The sequence below is a fragment of the Armigeres subalbatus genome, chromosome 1 (genome assembly GCF_024139115.2).
Source record: "Armigeres subalbatus isolate Guangzhou_Male chromosome 1, GZ_Asu_2, whole genome shotgun sequence".
Lineage (NCBI taxonomy): Eukaryota > Metazoa > Arthropoda > Insecta > Diptera > Culicidae > Armigeres > Armigeres subalbatus.
This window is the reverse complement of record NC_085139.1, coordinates 255,011,132-255,038,281: the sequence shown is the minus strand read 5'-3', so window position 1 is coordinate 255,038,281 and position 27,150 is coordinate 255,011,132. Positions and strand designations below refer to the sequence as shown.

Here is a 27,150-nt window from a genome sequence, read left to right as displayed (position 1 = left end):
CGATTACGGTGATACCTTTCGACCATTGAAAGACGTCGTGAACTCCGAGTCCACGAACAGGATATTCTCCGGCTTCAGATCGGTGTGGGTGAGTTTGTTCTCATGCAAGAACTTAACGGCGTAGCACAGCTGGTAGGCCATATGCCGCACATGATCCATCGGGTAGGGTTCATAGTTGTTTTCTCTCTGTTAGGGGGAAGAGGTGCGTAATAAGAAAAATGCCATTGCTAGTTATTTTGAATGTGGAGAAAAATACTCACTAGAAAATCGAAAACACTGAGCCCAAGCATTTCGAACGCGATGCACATGTGGCCGTGGTAGTCGAACCAATCCAGCATTTTGACACATAAACTGCAATTAGAAACAATCAAAAATGTAATAGGGAAATCTTTGTTTCCATGAGCGCATAATTACTGCTGGAAAGTTGGATCCTTCTCGGCGATCTTCTCCAGAGCGTTGATCTCCAGCTTGGCCGCTTCCCGGTACTTTTCGACATTCTTGATCACTTTCAGTGCCATGGTGTGGTCCCTAAATGGAAACGGTTCCAAACAGTAAGCGGATTTAATTAGCGAATGGACAACATAAAGCGATAGAGTCATAAACCGATTAAGAAGCCATTCGGTTGGACAACGAAAATGGAAACACGCAGGTGAAGTCGCAGATCATGATCGTACCATAACTATGTGAAAACGATGCGACCAGCGAGCGTGGGTGTTCGGGTCGTCTAACTCGATTAGGTGTAGCGCATGCGATACGATCGTTTGATGCCGATCACTACGCCGCACAGAATAAGCTACGCATCGATTTGGGAGATGGGGCTGGCGGTTGACAAAACGTCTCCGTGTCCCAAAATGGACCATTCTGACTGATGGCGTGAATATGGAAATCTGGTGGAGTGTGTAGATCAATGTTGACGTGGGGGAAATGGTGGGAACATGTGTCCCGAAATGGGATTTGAATAGCTTTTCGATTGCCGATAATCTTGCATAACTTGACCGATAACAAGTTACAGAAAATCGAATAAGGGGATTCTACAATCTTTAATAAATCATTTTTTTACTGAGAGAAAAAAAACATTTTAAAATTTTATAGGGGGAATGACGGCTTTGGCAGGTTTTGTTCTATTATTGGCAGGTTTTTTTTATGACTGACTATGCTCAAATTTGGCCTAAACATTCTTTGCATATCAAAGAATTGTGTGGCTAAATTTCATAAAATTTGGTCGACAAAAACCCCCCCGCCAATAATAGAACAAAACCTGCCAAAGCCGTCTTTCCCCCTATTTTGAAAGTTTAAAAACAAAGGAAACCTGAAACTATTTGGTGGTGATGCCGATTTTGGTTCAACAGTATTGTGTCTGCATAAAAATTCCACCATTGATAGTAATTTGGAGAGCAAAAGGATTAGTTTGGGCTGCCTGTTTCCGTCTCCAATGCCACCACAATAATTTGGCCGTCAAAGAGGTGAACCAGCCTTAGGCTGAAAACCTCTTTAAACCAGAAAAAAAATAAAAATTTGGCCATCAGATACAAAAGCATGAACAATCTTCAACATTTTGCGCTGTAGCCGGTCTAAACAGCCTTTGCCTAAAAAAGGAACATATTTAGAACATTTTTGTGTAGGTATCATAATATTGATAGCATCTACTTTCCCACATCCAACTATGAACAATTGGCTTCAGGGTCATTCTGCCAAATGTCTTTGGACTGAACGTCGGGTCGCTAAACGCCATTAGTCTGAATGGTTTATAATTCTTTGGTCGATCGCCATTTGGCTGAATGCCGTTTGGCAGAATATCTTAAATTTGTTTCTGTATAAAGTGTGTGAAATGAGAAATGAGAAGTGCGAAGTGAAAAGGGTCCTTTCACAAATTACGTAACGCTGAAGGGGGAGGGAGGGGGTCAAGCCGAGCATTACAATCCATACAAAAAAATTAAACCTTCCATACAAAAAGTGTTACGAGGGGGAGGGTGGGGGTCCAAAATCACAAAATTTAGCGTTACGTAATTTTAGAAAGAACACAGAGCGAGCAGGGAGATGTGATTAGTGAGTAGTAAAAAGTGATAAGTGAGAAATTAATTGGGAAGTGAGCAGCGAGACTTTAGAAGTAAGAAAATGCCGGTGGAATGTGATATGGAGGGAAAAAGGGCGAATAAAGAACGAAAAACAAAGAAGAACGGATGAAAAAGGAAGAACAGAGAAGCAAGGAAAGAGGGAAGAAAGCAAAAATGAGGAAAGAAGGTAGGAAGGAGGAAAAAAAGGTAGAAAGAAGAAAGTAAAAGAAAAAGAGGTATGGGAAAAAAGGTAAGGAAAACAGCAAAGAGGAAGTAGGAAAAATTAAGGAAAAGGAAAAAATAAGAAGAAAAAATGGAGGAAGAGGGAAAAAAGAAGTAGAGAGAAATAAGGAATAATGAAACATAAAGAAACAAAAAGAATGCAGGAAGAATAAAGAAAGAATTTTCAACGGAAATGCTTTTGAATTTCCAACGGAAGTGCTTTGCTTTCGAATGTCCAATGGAATTGCTTTTGAATTTTAGATAAAAAATATTTCGAATTTCCAAAGGAAATGCTTTCAAACTTCCAACGAAAATACTTTCGAATTTCCTTTTTATCAGCATTCATTTCAACACCTGTGTAGTTTCCATTAACTACCGCCCAAAAGTAGAAAACGATCTTATCTTATTTCATACTTACATTTCCATATCCTTGACTTTCACCACCCTGCCAAAGGTTCCCTCGCCTAGGGTGGCCAGGATTTTATCTGCCGATGCGGAAAAGAAAACGAGAAGAGCACACGCACACGTACACGAGCGGGAGAGAAGAGCAGAAAAGAGAAAAAGAGAGAAAATGCAAAAATTAAAACAATTAGCGCGTCTTGTATGCAGGGCTTAGTATTATGTGTTTCGAAAATTGTGTCAAGTTCTTATCAAAATCTACGAAGAGTTTCGTTGGCCTAATGTAAAGTGTTTTGTTTTCTTGCTATTCGCTTGCGTTTTTCGAACTTTAAACTCTCGTCTTAGGATTAGTGGGGGCACGGGGTTGGTTCGACTGTACGCGTTATGTAATTCGGAAGAATGAAATAGAGAGAAAGAGAGTCTCGGGAGGCGCGTGAGAAAAATATCGCAGGGTCAGAAATAAAAATATTCTTGATGATTTTTAGGGGTTTCTTACTTTGTTGAATTATGGTTCGAAACGTTCCAGCTAACAACTTAGCACGTTATTTCATTCTGGGAGTCGATTTGGTGCTGTTGTAGAGTTAGTTAGCACTATGTTGCCCAGAAGTCGAACAACAGTGCTAGTTGTTATTTGGAATGGGTTAGTCTGTCAAACTCAATCGGATTATGCGATCCATTCATCTGCAAATCAACTATTACAGAATTGTTTTAAATGAATAAAAACTTAATTATCTGAAATTCGGCACAGTTTGCATTTATTCAACTTTCCTACTTCAAGTCAAAAGCCTTTCGCAGATGAATGGATCCAAGAAATCCTATTTCCCACTTCCAGGTAGACTACCCTTCACTGAAAAGTGGAATTGAAAACCGCGATTTGGGAGCACTGGTTTGATGGAAAATCCCCCCGTCGTTTTGGCAACAGGGGAACATTGCTTCCTATCGGGATGTTCCACCAAACTTCTCGAGCGCTCCGGATTAACGAAATGTAAGGACGGAAACGCGATCGCGACCGATTTGGGGGGTTTGGGGCAATAGGGGTAAATTACAAAAAAATATATTAAAGAATTTAAATTAATGCTTCACGAACATCTGTTATGAAGAATGTCGCCAGTGTGGTAAATCAAATGCCCATCAGCATCATCCCTGACGGATGGTTGTTTCTGTGCTCGCCAATGATAACATCATGGATCATCATCATCATCGTCATGGAGGGAATTCATCATCGATCATCGATCGTAATCATCATCATCAACGACGTCGTCGTCATTGTTCATCGGATTCGGTTTGCGATTTCGGGGGTAATTGGTCATCAGATTAGATCGAATCGGGTCCACATCGATCATTCATCGTTATTATCATCATCATCATCATCATCATGATCGTTGTTGGGTTCAACGGGGCCGCCATGTTGGCAACATCATCGGTTTGGGGTTTGGCATTCCACCAGGGGAGGCGGGGCGTACGCACACACACATTGGGCACAACCAGTTGCGATTCGGTTTCGGTTCGGTACGTTGGGGCGAGAGGAGGCGTTGGGCGACACACACACATTAACCACCAGTGGGGGGAAGGCACACATCATCATCATCATCATCAAATCATTGTTCATATCGAAGAAGAGACACGAGAAAAATACGGTATCGATTTGCGATAAGATAATTAGTTCGAAAAAAATATAAGAAAAAATTTGGTATACAAATATAAATACACTCTATTGATTTGTTTGGCTTAGTGATTATCAGGCGGAGCGGTTATCAATCGGTAAAAAACATTTGTGCAAATACATCATTAGGTTAAAAGAGAAAATCACTTGTTTTGTTATAGAATTGTTATCAGAAATTAGATTGTTTCATTTTTCTTCGGATTAAATAAACAGAAACGCTTGTAAACCAAACAAAACAATCACCCAATGTTTGGTTCATGCCGAATGAAACTTTCGAACGAATGCATTTTCCATTCATATTATGAACAATCTTCGTTCGAAAGTTTCATTCGAACAATTATACGAAGCGTAAACGATTACGGAACTCACACATACATAAACATTGCTACAATAACGACAAACTTGGGGCATTCTTCACACGCACACCACCCAGCTTTCCAACTAGTTCGGATCGCTTCGTGTTATTCCGGTTCTCTCGCACACATTCGAAAGTAGGTAGGCAGTGGGTGAAAGTGAGTCCTGAGTAGGTATGATAGGAAAGTGATTTGACAGCACTTATTACCTGAGCGATCGCGAACACAGGCTACTGCGATGAGATGGTTCTGTTCGATTGTGTTGACGCGCGATACATACGCGTTCACATGGCATGTATGTGTATGTGCGTTGCGTTGGTTAGTAGCATTGAGAGTCAGGCGAGTGAAGACGTCGGCGACATCTATTTTCCGGGAAACGCAGTTAAGGATGGTTACAATAATGGAAATTTTGACTGAATGGTTTTGAATGGTAAAATGGAAACAACACTCATGATTGGTAAAAACAATAGCATGCGCATGCTTTACTCTTGTTATAAAACCTGTTTTGATTGCTTTCTATAACATTCATTTGACAGAAAAACACGGATTCCAAATAAGAAAATCTGAGAATCAACTGCTATATGTTCTACTATAAATGTAATTCTGGTAACACTGTGAATGAAGAAACATCCCAAGTACCCAAAAGTTCCTTTAAGAGTACGTTTATCGCGTATTCAGCTTCACTGAGCTGCTTAAGAGAAAAACTTACTCTTAAAGAAACTTTTGGTAACTTGGGATTCATGGGTTTTATTAGCATTTTGCACATCTCAAAGAGAAGGATAACATTAAAGTTTGAGCTCTTGGCAAAAGACTGCTGGGTAGACACCTTTACGTGGTGTGTTACGGGGTAAGATCTACTACGGTTACATTGCCAACTACAGGCAAATCCTGACCCAACGAATACCTTCCTCATTATCCAATTTCGTGGTACTTATGATGGTGTCGCTAAGTCGATGGCCTCTCGTTAAGTAAGTACTACATCAACACTTCCTTCCTCTCCTAGTTACGGTGAAGATGGGCGTGGCCAGGGTAGTAATCCTCATGCTTTTGTTATTTTGTTTAAGACTGGAATCAAGGACCACTCCCCTTCTTGATTTCTGATAGCCTTCTAGATAAGGATCTCAAAAGTAAAACATGAGTATCACTAGTGTCCAATCTACGAATTACACCGTAACAATGCTAATGCTTGGCAAAAGACTTATAATGCATGGAACGTGAAGATTGATTATCTCCCCTTCTTTTTTGATGAATGATGAAAATTGTCTTATCGAGTTTCAAAAGCCGTTTTCTTAGCCTACAGTTCAATGCATGTTAAATTAATTTTTTGTCGAAAATAAAATCGGTTCTCGTTTTTTGGGCAAAACAAGTCGAAATTTTGAATAGTCCACATCCGCTTGAGCTCAAATTTAGTATAGTGGCATATTTTGGGATAATTACTTGTAAGCAATGTTGTTTTTTGAAATTCGATGGAAATTTGTTCATGTTTGAAACTTATGAAGCAAGAATTAAAGTCATGGTATGATAAAATATAAACCAAATAACGTCATTGGATTGCATTCCAAATAGAATCCCAATGGACATCAGGAGTAAATTTCTGAAGTAAAGCCCTAATTCTAATAGCCCAGATTGGATTCCAGTTGGAGTTGGCACTGAGTTTCCCGATGAATCCAGATCAGACGTGTGCACTGATCCAAAAATCGACGGTGGCGGTTTCGGTGTCACTCTGAGAGAAATTTCAACTGACAGTAAATTAAATCGGTGTGGCGTTTCCATTTTTTGCGTTTGTTCTGCAGACTTTTTTTTCGATATTTTCGGAAGAAATTGGTCGAAACTTCCACGGAAACTCTTTGCAAGTTCCACCAGAAATTTTACGGAATTTCAATAGAATATCTACCATGAATTTTGGAATTTTCACGGGAATTACTTTCGAATTAAAAAAAAACTTTTCTGACTTTCAAAAGACCTATCTTCCGAATTTCCAAGGAAACCTTTTCTAAATTTCAGAGGGAAATTCTTCCGAATATACACGAAAAAATCTTCCGCATTTCCAGGAGTAATTCAACGAAACAACAACATTGATCACTATTTGACGGAAAATTGGATTTGATCACTATTTCAAATGTTTCGACTCACTTTTTGTTCAAATAGAAATGAATTATTAGAAATTAAAATCTGGAAAGGCCCTTTTCAGCACTCCTAATGATCTGCTTATCTTGATGTCTCTTACTCTAGTCCATATGATCGTTTTATTAAATAATATTTTTTAAGCAGTACCTAATATTTTATTCTGATTTGCTACATTTTGGAAAATGCCACTTTTAATAAATAGAAATTCGCAGAACACTTTTTAATTTGGGATGAGTAGTAAAAAAGCGGGACTGTTCCGCAAAATACGGAACGACGGGTCACTTAATAATGTAACTGCGCAGGCACGAACAAATCTTCAATTGATATAGGTAAGAACAGCGAAGAATTTTGAGGCGCGGATAATGGAACTGGAACCAAAAATAGCTAACCAAGAAATTGGGGTTCGATGGGTTCTGATTATATTTTGTTCAAGATTCACTCTCCTTATGTCGATATGGTCAAATTTCCAGGCCACAACAACAACAACAGGAAAAGACATTTGTTTTATTGTTGTTTTTCATAGCAACGAGCTTTTTTGGAGCAACGAGCTAGTACCCAATCCTTCCATTCCTCTCCCTGTCTCGATGGTCCCTTCAATATCGAAATGTGGAGAGGCGACTGTATTCTCGCTTAAATTTTTAAAAGGACCTAAGTAACATTTTTTCATGAATTAATTTGAGTACTGCAATCAAAAGCTTCCATGTTGTTCTGTTGATTGCGCTATTCAAATTAATCCATGAAAAAAATGTTACTTAGGTCCTTTTGAAAAGTTAAGCAAGTATTCATTATTCTTCGGATGTTCTTAAGAATACCTTGGGAATTAACTCCTGATTTTTTTTTTGTTAATATCTTGAATAATTCTTTAGGAAATACCTCCACGACTTTTCCAGACAATTTCAAGAATGGTTCCAGAAATTCCTACAGGAGAATTCGTGAACCAGCAAAAATACACCGTGATTTAATTCATGTATTCGGGAACAACAGTCACGTTTTCCAGAACGTTCCAGAAATCGTGACTGTGTTCCCGAATTTGTTACTGTTGTTCCCGAAAAAATACACCGTGAACTCGTTTTGAATGCTTTTTTTATCGTGTGCCTTCGAAATACTATTCCCGTCGGAAATACTATTCCCTCGGTAATTTATCCAGTAATCCATCCGGAATTTCCTTCAATAAATTCCACAATTATAGGACAAAATTTGAGCAAACTTCTTTATTCCAAACGGAAGATTTGAAGGAACTCTTGGAGGAATTTCCAACATTCTTAAATTTTTCCGAAGAAATTTCAAAGAAAATTTCCGAAGAAACTCTTAAAAGAATTCGTTAAGGAATCTTCGAAGGAATCCCTAGAGAAATTTCCGAAGGAATTTCTGAAGCAATACAATTTTCGAAGACATTTTAAAGACGCAAGGATTTCTTAAAAATCTTTCTTAGGTTTTCCTCGGAATATTTTTTCTGCCATTGCCCGGTAATTAAAAAAAAAGAGATTACAGTTCTTCAACAGGGGGCTGATAGAAGCCTGTGAAGTTTGGAGAACAAATCCCAATACGGTAGAAAAGTTCAAGTCAAGGCCATGCGAGTGCTCTACATAGCAATAATGCGTCAACTTGACAGAGCTATATCAAATGGGGTATATATCACAATAGATCTAACAAGTGGTCGCATTGATTAAAATACCCAACAAGGAAAAAAAAAAGGTTTTCCTATAAGAATTTTAGAAAGGAATTAGAGAATTCTGGAATTTTTAGAATTTCTTCTTTGAATATTCGAAAAAACATCATCCTTTTGGAAAAGAATTTCTGGATCTATCTGCAAAGTAATTTCCTGAGAATTTTCAGAAAGAATCTCTGGAAGAAATTATGAAATAATTCTTGAAGGAATGACCAGAAAAATTCAAGAATGTCGGAAATTCCTTTAGGAGTTCGTTCGGAAATTCCAGAGGAATTACGGGAGCCGAGGAAGAACTGGAAGAATTTCTAGAATAGGTATATTCCAAAGAAATTCTTAAGGATATTTCTAAAGGTATTCTAAAGAAATTTCGGAAGGATTTCTCCTAATGGAATTTTTGAAGGAATATCTTGATGAATTCCTGATTTACATATCTCCGAAGTAATTTCTGGAGGTTTTTATTAAGAAATCCCTGGAGAAAATTCCAAAAAAGAATTTATGAACGAATGTCCAAAACAAATCATGCAAAAAATTTAGAATATCTGAAATTCTTTCAGAATTTAATTAGGCAATTCATTTAGGATATTCCTTTATGAATTCCTTTAGGAACTTCTTTAGGAGATTTTTTCGGAAATGGCGGAGGAATACATACGGAAATTATCTTAAGAATAACTACGGAAATTCTTTCGGATTTTTTTATTCCTTTGAAAATTTCATTTTTTACGACAATCTATTTCGATTTTTTTTCTAAATTCCTTCGGGAATTCTTCTAGGGATCCCTTCATGCTTAGTTATACGAATTTATTTAGGAATTTATTCAAAAATTCTTTTAGAAATTCATTTGAAAAATTCGTTAGGAATTCTTTTGGAAATTTGTTTGGAATTACAAAGAAAAACCCTTCGGAAATTTCTTTAAGAATACATACAGAAATACTTTAAGAATACATACAGAACACAACACAGGAAAACCTTCCGGAATTCCTTCTATGAATGTCTTCATAAATTACAGTATGTCCCATAAAAAATGCAAAAGTTTTCAATACTTATTTTTGGGTAGCTTTAAACATTTGTTTACTTTTTTTTGTTAAATATCTTGGCTGTGCATATGCACAGCATATGTTTCGAAATGGACAAATTGATATGAAATTTGCGAAAAAGTAAAGCACATGTGGAGATTGGACAAATCAAGCATCCAAAAGATATCCAATTTGCAAAAAAGAACTAACCGCGGTGGAAGTTGGTACTCGGATTCTGATGGCTTTTCCGCAAACGTGACCTTTAAGTGGTCTTGTTGAGTAGAAGTTATCACGCCTATCTAGAGAGTAGGTTGAGGGTTCGAGTCCCTCCAAGACAAGTGGATTCTTTCTCGCAAATTTCATATCAATTTGTCCATTTCGAAGCATATGCTGTGCATATGCACAGCCAAGATATTTAACAAAAAAATGGTTTTCGTGCAGCCGAGTTGCCGAATAATATGCAATTATTTTTTTACTGTTTTAATGCATGTGTGTTGTGTAATCATCTGACTGTATACTCTGAGACGATGTAAATAAAACAGTGGTTCGAGAGTAATAAAGTTAAAAAATGTACGTAAAGGAGGTTGTGACTAGTTTGCTGCTTGCACAAAAGCCCGTAAAAGAAATTGCAACGATTGTGGGATAGCCACCTGGCAACCGTTTACCGTATCCAACGTAAACTCCTTGATGGATCACGTCCACGGAAGTCGGGAAGTGGCCGTCAACGGTCCGCTTGCACATCGAAGGTCATCAGATGAGAGACAAAGGGAGGCGAAATCCTATCAGATTGATCCGAAAATTGACTAAGGAAGCCAATATTTCAAAAACTACCATGCAACGGTTGGTCCATGATGATAAAATGTTCGTCTAGAGCAAGAGTAAAGCGCCACCTTATAACGGACCGAATCAAACAACTACGGCTGGAGCGCTCGAAACGTTTGGTGTCAGTATTAAAAAATAAGCATACTATCATCCTATTCTCCGATGAGAAAATGTTCACCATCGATCCCGTATCTAACACACGTACAGACAGGTTTATTTCGCCGAAGAAGATTGAGGATGTTCCAGAGATGGTGAAATTCAAGTTCACAACCAAACATCCGGCCGGAGTCATGGTTTTCGGGGCAGTTGCGTCCAATGGCTTGAAAATGCCTCCAGTATTTATCAAAACTGGATTAAAATTTAATACCGAGGTTTACATGAACATTTTGAAGGACCACGTTCTGCCATGGATGAAAGCCAACTTTGAAGCACACCAACACGTCATTTTCCAACAAGACGGAGCACCATGTCATACCTCATAAAGGACTCAAGCGTGGCTGAAGGAAAACATGGAATTTTGGCCAAAGGACATTTTTCCTCCTAGCAGCCCGGAATTGAATCCTTTGGATTACTCAATATGGGCATATGTTCAAGCTAAGGCCTGTGAACGTTTTCACCCCAGTGTTAGCGCCCTGAAAGCTTCCATTACCAAGGCATGGAAATCGATTACTGACTGATACATTCAAAAGGTATGCTCTCGATTCCGTCCCCGTTTGGAGAAGGTGATCGAGAAAAATGGTGGACATATTGATTAATGTAATTATGAAAAGTTAAATAAACGAATTCCTAAATAAAATTGTGTTTTTTTATTTTCCCTGAAAAAAAAAATCATTTGAAACTGAGGTATGGATTTTCGCATTTTTTTTATGGGATATACTGTACTTTGGAAATTCAGACAGTCCTGACGGAAGTTAATTAGGAATTCCTTATTTTTTTTTTCTAGGAATCGCTTCAGCAATTATTCCAGCATTTTCAAAGAAGTTCTTCCAGTAACTTCTCAATAAATCCCTTCCGAAGCTCTAGGAAGAAATTCATGGAATTCTTCCGTAATTCCTATTAGGAATTTCTTCAGAACTTCATCCAGGAATTCCTTTAGAAAATGTCCCGGGAATCTTTTCAAGGATCATTCGGAAGCTACTACAAGAGTTTCTTCGGATATTTCATTTGGAAATTCCTTTGATATTTCCGTTAGATACTCTTCCAAAAATCCCTTTAGGATTTTTTGTTTTATTCTCAAATAAATTTCCGTAATAAACAATAATATTTCCAGAATGATTCCCACAGAATTCTAGAAGGAATTTTGTATGGCTTTACTAAAAGGAAAAGTTTCTTTTCAGATTTTTCTAGACCTTTCCAGAGATTTTTTTCGAAGGAATCTCAGGAGGAATGTTAAAAAGAATTCCTGGCGTTAGTTTCTAAGGAATTTTCTGAAGTGGAATGAATTTCTGAAGGATTTACAGAAAAAAAAATCGGAGAAATTCCAGAATGAATCCTCGAAGAAGTTTCTAAAGGAAAATCTATAAAATTTTGTAAAGGAATACCTGGAGGAATTTCTAAAGCAATTTTCAATATAAATTCCGAAGAAATATCTACAGGATTTTTTATAGAAAACCTTGGATTCCTAGAAAAATCTTTTTTTTCTCAGAACAATTCTGACGCGAAGAGACAAAAAAATGTTTTTGGCCTGCAATGTAATTATATTTCAAGATAAATATTCGATTTGGTGGGTCACGTGCTCTATCTACAGTGTCAAAAGTTAGCAAAACATGCCGTAGTAGTTTACTGAACTTTCGGTTGCAACTTGCTAGTTTCGTAATCAGCTCTGAAATAAGTCTGTCTTTAGCGTGACAAAACTCAGTCAAGATTATGCTTTAGAATCCTGATTTACAGTTGAACACCAAGCTTTTTCATGAAAATAAAGATTTTACAGCTTTGACGCAAACCCCACAGGAGTCCGCATAAGACACACAACAACTGAATGTTAATTCTGGATAAAATGATCAAGAGCGCAGAACTAAACCAACCCCTCAAAAGAATCCGATCACACAATAAGATCTCGACACGATAGAATCATGACTTCCGAAAGAACTCTGGTTTTTTAGTTAGAGCACCAATCGGATTGCGGTTTAAATCTGGATACATAAATCTGAATAGATAAAATGTTGTTGAGAGGAGTAGATTTTCGCAGTAATCTCGATTGGAGTTTCTATCGGATGGAAAGCAGAATGGATATCCGAACGTTATCGGACTGCATACTTCGTGGAACTCTGACTGTATTGAACCTCATATTCCAGATTAAATAAAGACTGGATTTCACATGAAATCCGGTTTGCATTCCTTACTGGATTTTTTTATGAGAATTGTTTGAGTATCAGCGATGGAATTCAGTTTGTAACGGGTTGATTCCTAATGGCACAGACTGCCGTGCAAGGTGTAAACTATGATCGAACCCGAATATATTCCGCACGGAATCAGGATTCCAGCTGGAATTTGGATTGGCTTTCCGAACAAAGTCGAACAGAATTTCTTTTTATATTCTCCCGGGATTGCTTAAACTACAGTCTTGGCAGTACTCTCTATAGAACGAAATTACTTGTGTATGAAGAAATCCCGAGCGAAGTCCTAATTGGTTTCTGGAAGATATCCGAACTGCTTTTCTGGAATCAATTCCTGAAAAACTTTGTATTCAATGCAGAAATGCAGACGGACTAGAATTGGTCTGAATTCCGGATATAAACTGGATTCCGTTCCAAATGAATTCTAATTTCTGGCAGTAAAACGATTGAAGTGCCAATGGATTTCGTCAGGGTTTATGAAAAGGAAATTACGACACAGGGATTGAATCCAAAAGTGAATGAGAAAGTCTCTCACTTATTACCTCTGTATACATTTACGATATGTAGCATACTATGAGAGACTTTTTTTTTGTAAGCTGTCATAATAAATATCTGATTCTGGGGTCTATACCCCAAGATAGATTTTATTTTAAAAAGCTCCAAATGCAGGGGAACTGGTCCTGATGATGCATTACAACTTACTTTACGCAGCTGTGCGGAAAAATATGGTTCCAACGCAAAATCAGCGAGATATCATAACTTCTCGGTGGGGGCTACCTATCCGATTTTGTTTTTTTTTCGCATACTGCTCATGATCACATATTTGTAACATTTGCATTTCGGTTGATTTTGTAAATCGTTCGATTGTAAGTCTTCCCCACAAACTCAATCATTTCCAGTTTACCACAGATAAGCAAGATAGTAAAGCCTATTTTTATTTTACTGTTGTAGGATTAAATGCAGTAACAGTAAACTGAGATTTCTGAACGATTCACAGGATTTTTACAAAATTAATGAAAATACGAGTGTTACAAATATGCTATCATGGGCAGTATACAAGTTTGATATACTTGCTGTGATAGGCTTGTAATAATTCGAAACAGTTTTTGCCTCTCTTCTATTGTTGTTCGTTATCTAATGAGAGCGATTTCTGCAAACCCTGCTACGGCATTAAATTGTATTCGATATAGAATCCCAATTCGAGAGGAGGGATTTCATGCAAATACTCAAGAGAAGTCGTCCAGTTAAGCTTAATCCCAACCTACTGATCGCATCTTGAAACAATGAACGAATTCTCGAAGAATCTCTGACTGTATGCACAATCTGGACTTAATTAAATCCTGGCTGGAATTTACCTTTGATCTCAGTTGGAATCTCGGATTGCAGTTTAAATCTTGATTCTAAACAAAAACGTTGAAAAAAGTGGATTCTTTAAGTTACCACGACTTAAGAGGTATCGGTATTCCGGATGAAATACAGGCCGGACCTAAGATGAAATCTGATTCGTATTTTAATCCTCATTGTTTGGATTTCAGGGATAGATTTATTCAATGAGTGGATTCCTTCCGATTTTTACTACGTTTCAAGTTCAAAGTATAGTCCATTTTCAATGCAATCTGGACTAGATTTCTAATAAAATCAACTGGTATCCTATCTGACTTCCAGTGTTCCGAATAAAACACAATTTCTGATAAGTGGACTCGAATGTATAGAAATATACACGATATTACGCCATTTGGTTAAATCCTGACTTAAATTTGGCATGAATCTCAGTTGGAGCTTCAATTAGACTCCAGTTGAAATCCTGAATGGATTTCAGAAAAAAGAGGATTCGAGTTGAAAGATAGTTGAAATGACGGAAGCAAGCAATACTGGCTTTCTGAGTAGAATCGCTGACAAATGGATTGAATAAAACTTTATATTCCGGATGAAACACAGAACCAGGCGAAATTCAGATTACATTCATGATAGAATCCAAACTGGAATACTTACCAAATTTTAGTTTCAGACGAAATTCGGTTGGGAATGAGTGAATTTCTAAGGAAATCTAAACTTATGAAATTGGATGGAAAGCAGATGGTATTCAGTTTGGAAAACTAGATTCCTAATGGAATCTGGACTCCATACGATATAATGGATTACTGACCCGATCGAATCTTCTTTTGAATGAGTAACACCCTAGTGGGATCCAGCGAGCAGTCCTTATGAGGTTCCGGTTGGATTGAACGGATCAGACTCGAATTGGATTTTTGATGCAAACGGAAATGCGTTTCTGAATAAATTGTATCTGCGTTAAATAGCCTCCTGATGGAATCAAAAATAAAACTGCCACGGTTTGAAGTGCAAGATTCCGTCTTTAACTGGGTTATTACGAGCCGTTTTTTATGCATCCTTTATAAAATTCTGTCTGGATACTTTTGGAATTCGAGCTGCCCTGGCTTCATGTTTAGATTACTGTTGAACCAGGACTGAATACACGATGGAATCCTGAATACTTCATTTGGAATCCTGGTCAAATTAGGTTTCTAATGGAATTCTTAAACTGAATTCGAATCAATTGAATTGCAGATAAAATCAAGATTAGATGAATCCGTTTGTTGAAATCCAGTTTGTTGAAATTGAAACATCTTGAGGGATCCAGATGCATACTAGACCCGATTTCCCGACCCGAACAACTGTAATCTTATTAAATTTAGTCTAGGAATTAAGTTCTGATTGGCTGGATTCAAGATGAAATATATGTTATGTGTGGAATCCTGAATAAATTGCATCACAGATTAGTTTCCTAACATCTGGACTGGGCGCAATCCATATTAGACAGTAGATTTAATAATGGTGGATTCCTAAGCAGAATGTTTTAATACTTATCAAATCTAGACTGGGTGTCTGATGTAATGCGTATTCAATTACAAATGAAGACCTACATGGACTCGTGGAGAAAATTTGGAATTCTTGTTGAAATCCTGATTGCTTCCCTGACAGATATAGGACTAGAATCCTGATGAAAGCCAGATCTAGTTTTGAAACAGATTTGATTTTATCATCAAAATATCAGCAATTTTCAAATTCCAGTAAAAGTGACGCCGTTGCTGAATCTCGGCAAATAATTGACTGACAATCCACTAACAAATGTCATTTTTGCATTGTCATTCGATTCATCACTTATTTAAAATCAACTATCAAGGCAAATCATATTTTCGACGTCAACAAATTAACCACGAAACATCAAATTGAAAAAAAAAATAGTTTAAAAACTAAACTAACTAAATATCACATATTTCTGACGAGAAAAGTCGATTGGACTAAAATAATTTGAAACAAGTTCGAGTAGCGCAAATAATTATTAAAACAACCAAACCATCATTCACAGTGTTTCCACAATCAAACGGAGGTCATTGCCATTACCCCTTAGCTGTCCCATCATTTCATAATTAGAATTCATCACAGATCGGGATCGCGCAAACCAGCTGTGCATATTGTTCCCTATTTAACTCAATTAGCACCTCTCTAAACGATGGAAGACAGTCGGGGGAACAGCCCCATCTGCCGATCCGATGGAGATATCCATCCGTCTCGCATGTGCGAGCACACGATTTGCATAACAGAGGAAAGCGAGAGTGTCAACGATCGCACAATTGAAATTGATAAAAGGCACCGGGTCAGGTTTCGCGTTTCTTCTGCCGGCTTCTCCCACCCCATATTATCATTAGTTAGCTGTTAGGGCTCACACGCAAACACGAACCATAAAACCATAAAACAAAACTCGAATGCACACGCCAAAATAGTCCCACCGCGCGGGATCCTTACAAATGTGGTCAGAGCTTTTGGAATTCGGGACGACCGTGAGCTGCGCATCAACAGCTGATGCTGCTGCTGCAGCAACGAGCTCTGCTGCTTGTAACCCGTATTGATGGCCATGACGGACCCGTTACCGTTGTACAAACCGTTACCGTTGAGGTGGGACGCCACGTTGGACACGGTGAAGGACTTCTGCAGACCTCCTCCGGATGCTCCCGCGCTGGCGACGATACTGCCGTAGTGATGATAGCGACCACTACTACCGAGTCCACTGCTGCTGCTGACGCCGGGCGCTTCGAACCGTTGGCTGTTCAACCGCTGGTGGGTGCTCGGAGACTTGATCCTATGCAGGGCCGTATTGGGCGACAGCTCGCTAGCCATGGGATTCACAGTGGTGGTCGAGCTGTGCTTTGCCTTTTCGCGATTTTTATGCTTCTTTTCCTCGATCGGGGCGTACTTCTGGAGGATACTCTCGATCTGTTTCCGTTTGTGATTGCGCTCGATTTGGAGCGGATCGTTGCTCGGGGGAGTATCGTCATCATCATCGTCGCTATCGCTGCTGTCGCTGGAGATTTGGTCGGCGTCGAAGAAACCCTGCGTAGTCGAGCGCTGCACGTGCGGGAAGTGGCCGCTTCGGCGGTTTTCTCTCTTTCGGTCGGACTCGGTGGAAGCGAGGGCGGATGAGTGTTGAAGAAAATTGAGGGCTGTGGTGTCGCTGCGCTTGTAGGGTTTGGTGTGACGGCGAGTGACGCCCGTAGCTCCAGAGAGGATCGAACTGCTGTTGAGCTCGGACAGCAGTTCGTCCGGGTCGTATTTGGATTTGAAAATGTTTTCTTTGCCAACGGCGGAGCTGGAGGAAGGAATGGAAAGCGGTTTGCTTTCGTAGTAGCCACTGTCCTTGCTTCGAGGTTTGAGGACGTACTTGGAGGAATTGCTGAGCTCTCGGCCGTTCCGCTCATAGAGGTGGCTGCTCTCGCCAGTGGAGGAGGTAGAGGGTTTGCTCAAGTGAGCCAAACTAAGCTCCGCACGTTTTTTGTAGTAATCCATTTCAAGGGATTCGAGGAACTTGTGTCGATTTCGCTGGGTGGCCAGTCGGTACGGAGTCCGTTCTTTGTGTGAAGAAGAAGATGCGAAAGAATCAGTGCTTCGTAAACCGACGTTCGCCGTGGTGGCACTTTTGGACAGGGCGTTGAATCCTCGAGAGGAACCGAAGTTGGTGGGAGTTCGTTCGGGTTCAAGTGTCTTTTCTTTGTCTTCTCTGTCTTTCTCTTTTCGGCGATGCACTCGATCGAGGATGTCGCAGTATTTGGACTCGAGTCGACTGATTGTAGAACTGGAAGTGTCTCCGGAGGAGGATGGTGTATGTTTTCTTCGACTGGCAGGAACTGGTGTGCGCGTGGAAGACGTTACGTGTACGGTAGGAGTTTTGTCCTTGTCCTCTGTGGTATCACGCTAGGAGGATGTGTTGTGATTAGACGTGTTATTATATAGGATGATCGACATTCTATGGGAAATTCATGAGGAAAAGCTTACTTTGGGCGACGAATCAAATCGTTTACCGAAGGTGCGGAACAGGGGCTTATAGTACGAGCTCATAGTACTGTTAAAGCCGGAATACGACGGTCGATGGACCGAATCACTGGAAGAGCCGAGGCTGCCATAGTCGGACGTGGCGGTCGATGAACTCTGGCGATCACGGGCAAAAATTGCGCTGCTGGACGCAGACGTACTGAGCTCGTTGTAGCTGACCACGAAAAAGAAACGAAACAAGGATGAAGTGAAGTGTCATTTCGTTGGTCGGATTGAGTGAAACGGAACGAGGTCAGCAGCGAGGTTCATTGCAGGTCACTACTTTCGATCACCGTTCAATGTCTGGCAGACAGGAAGAGCTTACACTTTCGTAAACAAATGCGACCCACCACTACTGCCTGTGGTAGTGGATCGCAATTGTTTGTTTGCTTCGGCCTTCTGCGCGGCGCATGCAAACAGAAAAATCGAGTTAAAAATAGTTCAAGAATACATCCGCACAGTGCAATGCATACAGCTTGTAAACAAATCGATGCCTCCCGTTATATCACGGAAGGCCCTCGTTTGAAATGTTTCAAGCGATGCAAAACTTTCCTCGTTATCATTTGAACACACGGCTAACGCGTGAACCGTGATCGACACTTCGCTTAAACGCTTCTTCTTTCTGCTTATGTCACTTGATCGATTGTGCAAACTGTGTCACCGTGGCGAAAAAGTTCCGACGGTACGGTTGCCAAAATTAGATTTTACACTTTGTCGATTTGATCGCACATTTGCACATACACACATTTGTCGAGGTTATCCAACTTTTCGTCGCACTCGATACTGCCGTTATGTCCCTTTGGACCTAGTCAACGATCCTCGTTGCCACCATCCGTAACAGATCACTCAATCACTACGCTACGACTGAACTCCATAAATCCACTCGCAACAATCCCAGTCCAGGACCAAAACCGTACCGAAACTGTGAGGGCCGTTTGTCGAGCTTCTCGCTGGGATTGCGACGGAATCGTTGAAGGATACTGTTGCAACTATCGGAGAGCAGCTGCGTTACACTGGCCGTATTGCTGCGGACGTATCTGCGTCGACTCGTGCCAGCCGTAGTCGTTGCTGCAGTTGCGCCCGCTGAGAGATCGGACGTTGATGTAGCCATTATTATTATTGTCGGCGGCCGTTTGGGTCACTTATTATTGTCACTACCACCACACACGCGATCGTCCGACAAAAAGGTAGACCTGCGTTGATCGCCGCGCACTTCATAAAGATCGCACTGACTGCTGTGGCGTGGCTGGCTAATTGCGCGCCGTTGATCGATCACTACTTCTTTCTTTTTTATCACAGGAGGCTGGGTAAAACAGCTGAGTAGACACGCGTGGGGTTCACTGCGCGCGTTGCACGCACTTTGATTTGCTTCAATTTCCTAAACTATTTGATTGGACGGATCGAAGAGTGCTGCGTTGCGCCTCACTCTGTATCACTGTAGAACGGGAGTAAACACATGATTTTCTGTTTTTCTTCGCATGGCGGAGACGGTGGAACGCCAAAACGATGACTGGGTAAGCGGCCAAGGGGAGAGAGAAGCGCGGAAAATTTTCCGCGATTAAATTTAAATGTAGAACCATTTTCTCACTGTCGTCGTCGTAGCTTCTCTTCTTCCCCTTTCCTGACTTGGCCGGTCGTCGTTAACGTCGCGTCGTTTGTGAACATAGACCAGCAGAAGCTGGGGACCAAGACCAAGGCGCAAAGCCGAATCCAAACAAATCATCCACACTCATAAACGGTACGAGACGACGCGCGGTGCGAAGAAGCCGCTGGCTGCCCGTAAGAAAAGGGAACAACAAAGGAACGAGAACGCAAATATATGAGCCACAATAATCTGTATTCTTTTTTTGATGGGAACAAACGAATTGCGGTGCGGGTGGTTGAACGAGTTGGGCATATTGCTGCGGCGTAATGAAGATTGTTTTCAGAGATTATTGCTTTCAAACGTCGGAAGCCAAATTAAACCCCGCGGAAATGAGGCCCGTGTGAATGATTTGGCTGATTTTTGTTGGTATATTAGGGCTGGGTAACTACGAAGAATCTACCGTAACTAGTTTTTCAAATCAATCAAACATAATGTACAGACTTTTTCTTTACAATATTTAATATCTTGAAGTACCATCCTGAGAAAAACACCTTGGAATGTTTGAAGCGAAATTCTTTGGAATATCCAAAGGGAAATCTTTGGCATTTTAAGAATTCTCAAAAGGAAATCCTTCGAGTTTCCAAAGGGAAACACTTGGAGTTTCCATAGGAAAAGTCTTTGGAATTTATGAAGGTAAATTCTGGGTATTTTTTAAAAAAAAATCAGACAATTTCCTAGGCAAAATTGTGGGAATTTCAGAAACAAAATTCTGTGAACTTCCAGAGAGAAATTCTGAAAAGTTTCAAACGAAAATTCTTGGAATTTTTTAAAGGAAATACTTGGATTTTCTGAAGGAAAACTTTTCTGAGCTAACCAGTCTTCGGGTTTTTTAAAGGGGAATTCTGCGGTATTTCCAAAGAGAATATATTTCAATTTACAAAGTGGAGTTACTAAAGGGATTTTTGAAAATTCCACAAAGAGAAATTCAGGACTGTTACAAATTTCAATCCGCGAAATCCGCGACTAACAAAATGAAATCCGCAACTACATAAACAAAATCGCGAAAAAATAAGAGCATTATCAAGTAAGAAACACATTTCAATGCAAAATTTCAATACTGTTGCTTTTAATCTATCGATGCTTTGATCAGTAGAAAAATGAAATAATTTATGCCGCATGATGTTTTGAATGGTAAATCAGAAATAATTTCATGGTTCGTAAATAAATGGATCATTGCATTCCTAATACCTTAGGCAAACTCCAGGCTTTCCCACTAATAGTGTTTTGATGACAAAGTTCACTGATTTAAATTTTACTGAAACAAAGTACATGACGTTTCATACCAAGATATATTATTTTATCAAATGAATAAACTCGTGAAAAGATAAATATACGTATTTGAGGTTATGGCTTTCAGTCTTCTTATGCTTAAAAACGGGTTTTACGTTAACTCCTTGATAAAAGTACAATATATGTAACCGAAACGTCGGATAAAAACGTAAAACCCGTTTTTGAGCATAAGAAGACTGAAAGCCATAACCTCAAATATCACCATCATAGTCGATCTCTCCTAGAAAGATAAATATACGTTCAAGCAGAACTGACTTTCAAATTCAGCTAAAATAGTTGATGGCTATTGGATTCTACACATTCGAATTAAGATCAATATGAGGTTCTAGATAGGTTGTTTAGATGGCGTTGGTCACACGTAGATCATAATTTGGTAAATGATAATATTAAAGGGCATTAACTTGAAATGTTTTAACTATTTAGAAACCCAGAGGACTAGAATCCTTATGCAACTTTTTTACAGAGCAAGTGAGTTGAACAACTTTCTTTTGTTCAAGAGAATTGAACGGAAATGTTTAGACGATCAATTGGCCGTGGTTCAAGCAAATCACACCAAGCGCCAATGAAAATTTGTTTTACCAAAGTTTTTGTGCAACAGAATCACTTAATCATAAATCGCATCGGACATCGTTCAACGCTATAACTCAAGTCTCACCCCCTCACCCAGACATACAGGTGATAGTTTACAACACTGAGCACGAGCAAGCGAAGAAACGAGGAATTTTGAATCACGAAATGGCAGAAACGTTTAAGGCAAAAAATATCTAAACAAGCAAACATTTTTATTCACTCAATCGATTCGTCAATTTATTCAAGATCATTTTTCCTAAAGAACAGATATCTTTTGACGCCTCTAACTATTTTAAAAATTTCAGCACCGGCGGTCCCAGGTGCGAATTTCAATGTGTTTAATCCGGTTAATAACACCTTGGAGAGCAAAATATACAAAGTGTCCTTTTACAAATTGTAATAATAATCTACGATATTCGCAACAACATTCATGGGAACCACTTTCAAAAATATTGATAACAAAGACTAACTTCTAAACACAATTCGGCGTCCCTGAAATCCAGAATTGCAATATGATCAATTTGTGAGGTCAACAGAAGGTCTATCAAATATCGTGTGGATATCAACCAGCATTCATACGGATTCGGATCCCAAAGTATTGCTTATTCCTCATACACTCATATAAAAAGCATTAACATTTTGAATTTTCGATAGAGTGTAAATATAAATCCGCGATTTTCGCGACAACATTTAACGAAGCCGCAATTTTCACGACTGTTGTAACAGCCCTGGATTTTTTTTGGAATTCTTCAAGTGACATGCTTTGGAATCTCTAAAGAGAAGTTCATATTAATAATTGTTTGGCGTCAACCCGCTTCCGTGTACTGTAGGCTTCGTTATCTGCCATAACCGGTCGCTGGCTCAAGCTCAACTAGAATGTGGCTTTTGCTTCCAGAAATGGTGATAGGCCCTTAGAGCGCACCAAAGGTAGAAGGGCTCTCTAAGGAGTCGTCCCAAGCTGCACACGTGTTACATAAAAGTTACAATAACTTCTATACAACCAAATTTGGTCACATTTGAGTTGTTGAAATCAAATCAGTGTGAATTGAGCTACTCGGGGTATTGCTTGATAGTGCAGCAGAAAGTGGAAGGTAGCAAGTACCGTTGGGAAAAGTTGAAAAGTACTTTGAATTGAGAGTCAAATACCGTGCACGCACCATACTTTGCGCAGTTAAGGAAATGCAAAATTGAATCAATTTTGGGCTTCGTGGCCGTGCGGTTAGCGACGTCAGTCGTCTAGACGCATGTGCTGTGGAGTGTGGGTTCGATTCCCGCCCCGGCAAGGAGAAAACTTTTCGTAAAGCGAAAAGCTCTCCACTGGTCTACTGGGTGTTGTGTAAATGTCCTGTCCGTTGTCTCATGCTAGATGTTAAGTGTTCAGTCTGTGCGACCTCTGGTCGAAGACGGTGATCCTGTCTTTCAATATAAAATTGAATCAACTTGTACAACTTACAGAAAGTAGCTATCTACCTGAAATAGTTTCCATGCTGTAGTATTATTATCATATTATTGTTTGAGAACTAAATTTGGTACAAAAATTTGAAATAAATAGTAAATTGAACTTCAAAGCTGACCCCTTATGATATGCCTAACTTTGCACACATAACTTGAAAAATTTCTAACACGAAGCAAGCGTCTATCATACAATTTTTCATCCAAATTTTATTTTTTCAGGTAATACTACTATTACAATTCATGTTTATTGCATTTGTAGGTATATTTGAGCATATTAGAGAATATGATGATGCCCAGCATTGTTTTCTTATATGATTCGATATACTTAGTATGTTTTCACGTCTGTTGGTGTATGTACAGCCCCATTTATGTACATTGGCCACATCTAACAAAAGTTCTTTTTTGCGTAAACCCTATTCCGAAAAGGTATATCATAAATGTTGAAAATATCGAAGAAATACAAGTTGTGCGCAAAATTAGGTACACTGTATTGAAAAATTGTTCCTCACATTGCGCATCATATATTTCAACGAAAAATGTAAATAACAAACCAAATTCTCATGAGATGGTTTCAACAATATTATAATTATTGGGTCCATGTGTAACCAGTTGTCAGCGAATGTAAATATTTACAAAAAATACAGTTTTTCGGGTAGCCGTCACTTGTCATTCGTGCTAAGAACACACATTTTGGTCATTTTCACCGTTTCCAGTACAAGTTTCGACTATTAAAATGAAAAATGTGTCATTTAACAGCGAAAAAAATGCATGCACTGTTATGATAACATGTATATAGTGCTGACAAGTCATAATTATATTTCGAAATTCAATTTAAACGCATTCTATTACAAAAATAACCGCAAAATGCGCAAAGTTAGGAGCTGCGCAAAGTTGGGTGCGTGCACGGTAGTACGTGAAAGTGCCTGCCTAATGGCTCAAGCCCGTTGAACTCGATTATCCAAGTGGAAACATTCACCTGAGAGGTCGAGTTCTCATATTACTCAAATTTCTTACTAATAACCTCATCTGCGAACGACAATCAATCATTACTAGTCTGATCTATCATTTTCCAGGAAAGTGGATTTATTTATTGCGTAATTTGCACTTTAATAGACTGCTGAGCAGAAATTATTTGCTCAATCACGATGCCTCATCCCACCCAAAACCACCCGAGTACTTTGATCGATGAACATTTTTCTATATTTGTTTTGATCAACCTCCGACTTTCCACTTGTCAAACTAGTTAGTTTGGGATTCCGTAGTCAATTTAAATGAAGGAATATGTATTCAAAAAGTGTTTAGTAAGTATTTTTCAATGTAGGAGTCATTGTTGGTTCTATAATAATGTTTTCGTGTTGTTCTTATAGGTTACATATAAGAAAAATAGCTTCAACCAACGTAGAATCTTGTATGAAGTAATGGCCAATCATTTGATCCTACCTCGGGCCCTACTACTCTGCTATTACAGCCGATGTGTATGACCCATGCGAAGAATATGTACCGAGAACTGCTGAGAGCCAGACGCTAGACTATTGATGATTAATAACCCCCCTCGCCTTGTCTGAAGCCACTTTCTGGAAGAGATTCTAAATTTACAAGCCAAGAGAATTAAAAAGAATGTTAATTACACGATTGTAATAATCATTTGAATAAATGGTACAATAAGACTAACGTATATTTCGGACGTTTGGCGTATATTTAACCAACTACAGTCAAATAACGTGGAGCTACTCGACTAGGGTTAGTTTTCTATACGGAGTCAGTTCGGATCGATGTTGGGGATGTTTCACGGTGGAATGTCAACCATCCCTGGGACTCAACAAAGCTAGAACTTAATTTGAGCTTTTGACTATCTAACCTTGAGCGAAATTGTATCAACATTGTGACAGCCACAGTCACAGAATGTGAAACGTCGTACTTGTACACCATGAACATACTATTCATGCAATGTCTGTCAACCATTGTAAAACAGCTCGAGGGAATTACATATTAGTCAATAGTACATGGAATTGAAATAGCTATCTACTGATTGTTTCAAATTGACTATCGTTCAATGAAAATATGATTGCGGAATAATGAACTGTCATCAACGATTTTCTCAGGAGTCTAGAAATTCAATGTCCACCACACGACTTAAGGAACTAAAATATTGCTAATTTGTGGGGTAAAATCTATTATTTTTAACTTTTTATCAAAAGGCCAAGCTCTTCCGGAAGGCATAACAAATAAGGGACATTGGGGTTAAAACGATGTCTTGCGGCTTCGTGTAGTGAACTCCACCACCTTTGCACGATTCCCCGGAAAGTTCTTCGATTTTTGTCAAAATGCCAACGCATACCGTCCGTACCGAACCGAGATATTGAATTTATTTGGGTTCTGAATTTTTTCCCATTGTGGCCTTGGGTTGTGCGGGATTACGGACACGGCTCGTCGCTCCAACTCGGGTCTTGTAGCTTGCATGCGGAGCCAGTTGAGTGCGTGCGTACACACTCCACATGTTTTCGAAAATCTCCTGGTTGCGATGGGCTGCCTAAAGAATTCTATCATTTCGAGTTCACTAATGTCATTAATGACGCACTCCAGGGAATTGCTATGAAACAATTCTCTGATGGAATTCTGGTTCTTATCAAAAAGAAAGGGGCTGACAAGAGCGCAAGAAAACATCGACCAATATCCTCACTAAACATTGGTTACAAAGTCCTAGCCAGAACTATTTTTGAAGCAACGAGTCGTAGGGTGGGTGTACCAATTGTCGCCATACATAAGAACAACTATTTTTTTTTAAATAAGTAAAAGGCATGTGGGTGGACTTTATATATCAAGCGAAAGATTTTACTTCCTGCTCCTTAGAACAGCTGTGAAAACCACAATAAAATTTGTTATTATCCTCAAAATTGATTAATCCATAATAGGAACGCATGCACCAGTTATGGCACTATTCTTAATTTTGGTTCCTTATTTGGCAAATCCCATTGTTTTCTTATGGGACTGGCCAAATAGGGACCACTAGTGCGACAACTGGTGCAAAGGACGTCAAAAATTAAGCAAAATCAATTTTTACAATTATGCTTTGCTTGTTTTGGAGGAAATCAAAGTTGTTATCGTATCTTATGAATATGCTTTATCGATATGATCTTGATTTGTGGTGATTCGATTGGCCATTTGGCATATAAAGCACTAGTGTGACAACTGGTGCTATAGCCACAACTGGTACATCTAGCCTATCTACGACAAAATTTGTCAACTGAAGCATACACGTAGAAGCTCGCTGCTAGTTTCCTTCGATCTGGACCATGCGTTTGATCGAGTAAGCCACCAATTTTTGAAGCAAACCTTGGATAGGATGAATTTCAACCCGAATTTCGTCGACTTTCTCGTTCAGATTTGGAGTCAATCATATTCTAAATTCATGGTCAATGGACACATAACGCATGAAATCAAGATCAATCGTTCGGTACGGCAGGGAGATGCTGAATGCAGACGATGTTACCATGTTTCTTGAAAATTAACAAGCAGTAGTAAGAGTGGTCAATATCTTCAAAAACTTTGGAATTGCCTCTGGTGCCATTTTGAACACACAAAAAACTGTAGCTTATTGATCGGGAATTTCAATCTTACGGGACATACGGAATGACTTAACATTGAGAACTACATAAAAATCCTAGGAGTGCAGTTCGGGGACAACATCAAACAAGTTCGTTGGGTCGGCTAGTAAGTTCACCAGCTGCCCTTCTTGAGTAGTTTATTACACAACCCAAACAACCCTATTCCAGCCCCATCTCCCAACTAAAAATGTAATTGACTCAATTGCCGATCCATTTGGTAAACACACCATTGTCTCAAGCGATCTATCTTCATTATCTGAGTTTGAAACCGGACCCTGAATTTGTAGCAGCGGAGCATCGAGACTGGAGAACTATCTTCAAACATCTACATAGCAAACCTTTGACATCTCTGCAGAAAATCAAACTAGTTCGTGATTATGCACAAAAAAATTAAACATCGTGAGCTGTTGGAGAATTAGAAACCACGATACACAAGCTGTTTCGATGTCAGCGAGTCTGTGACATCTGGAAGTTCCAACGAAGACAACTACTGAGCATCGAAACAAACGTGAAGTTAAAAAAAATAGCACAACATACAATAGCCCAAAAGATGAAAAACT

At 39.2% G+C, this 27,150-nt stretch overlaps 1 protein-coding gene across 11 annotated transcripts in view; it reads right to left on the bottom strand.

Annotated features, from left to right (window-relative positions):
• LOC134206797 (probable serine/threonine-protein kinase dyrk2) overlaps positions 1 to 27,150 on the bottom strand; it is a 94,249-nt gene that overhangs the window by 21,827 nt on the left and 45,272 nt on the right. For all 11 annotated transcript variants that reach the window (XM_062682523.1, XM_062682520.1, XM_062682522.1 and 8 more), the window contains 5 exons: positions 3,763 to 3,835; positions 2,695 to 2,761; positions 415 to 528; positions 261 to 351; positions 16 to 186 (listed from right to left, as the gene is read on the bottom strand). In XM_062682523.1, the coding sequence (XP_062538507.1) occupies positions 16 to 186; positions 261 to 351; positions 415 to 528; positions 2,695 to 2,761; positions 3,763 to 3,835 (516 nt within the window). The remainder of the gene's footprint in view (positions 1 to 15; positions 187 to 260; positions 352 to 414; positions 529 to 2,694; positions 2,762 to 3,762; positions 3,836 to 27,150) is intronic.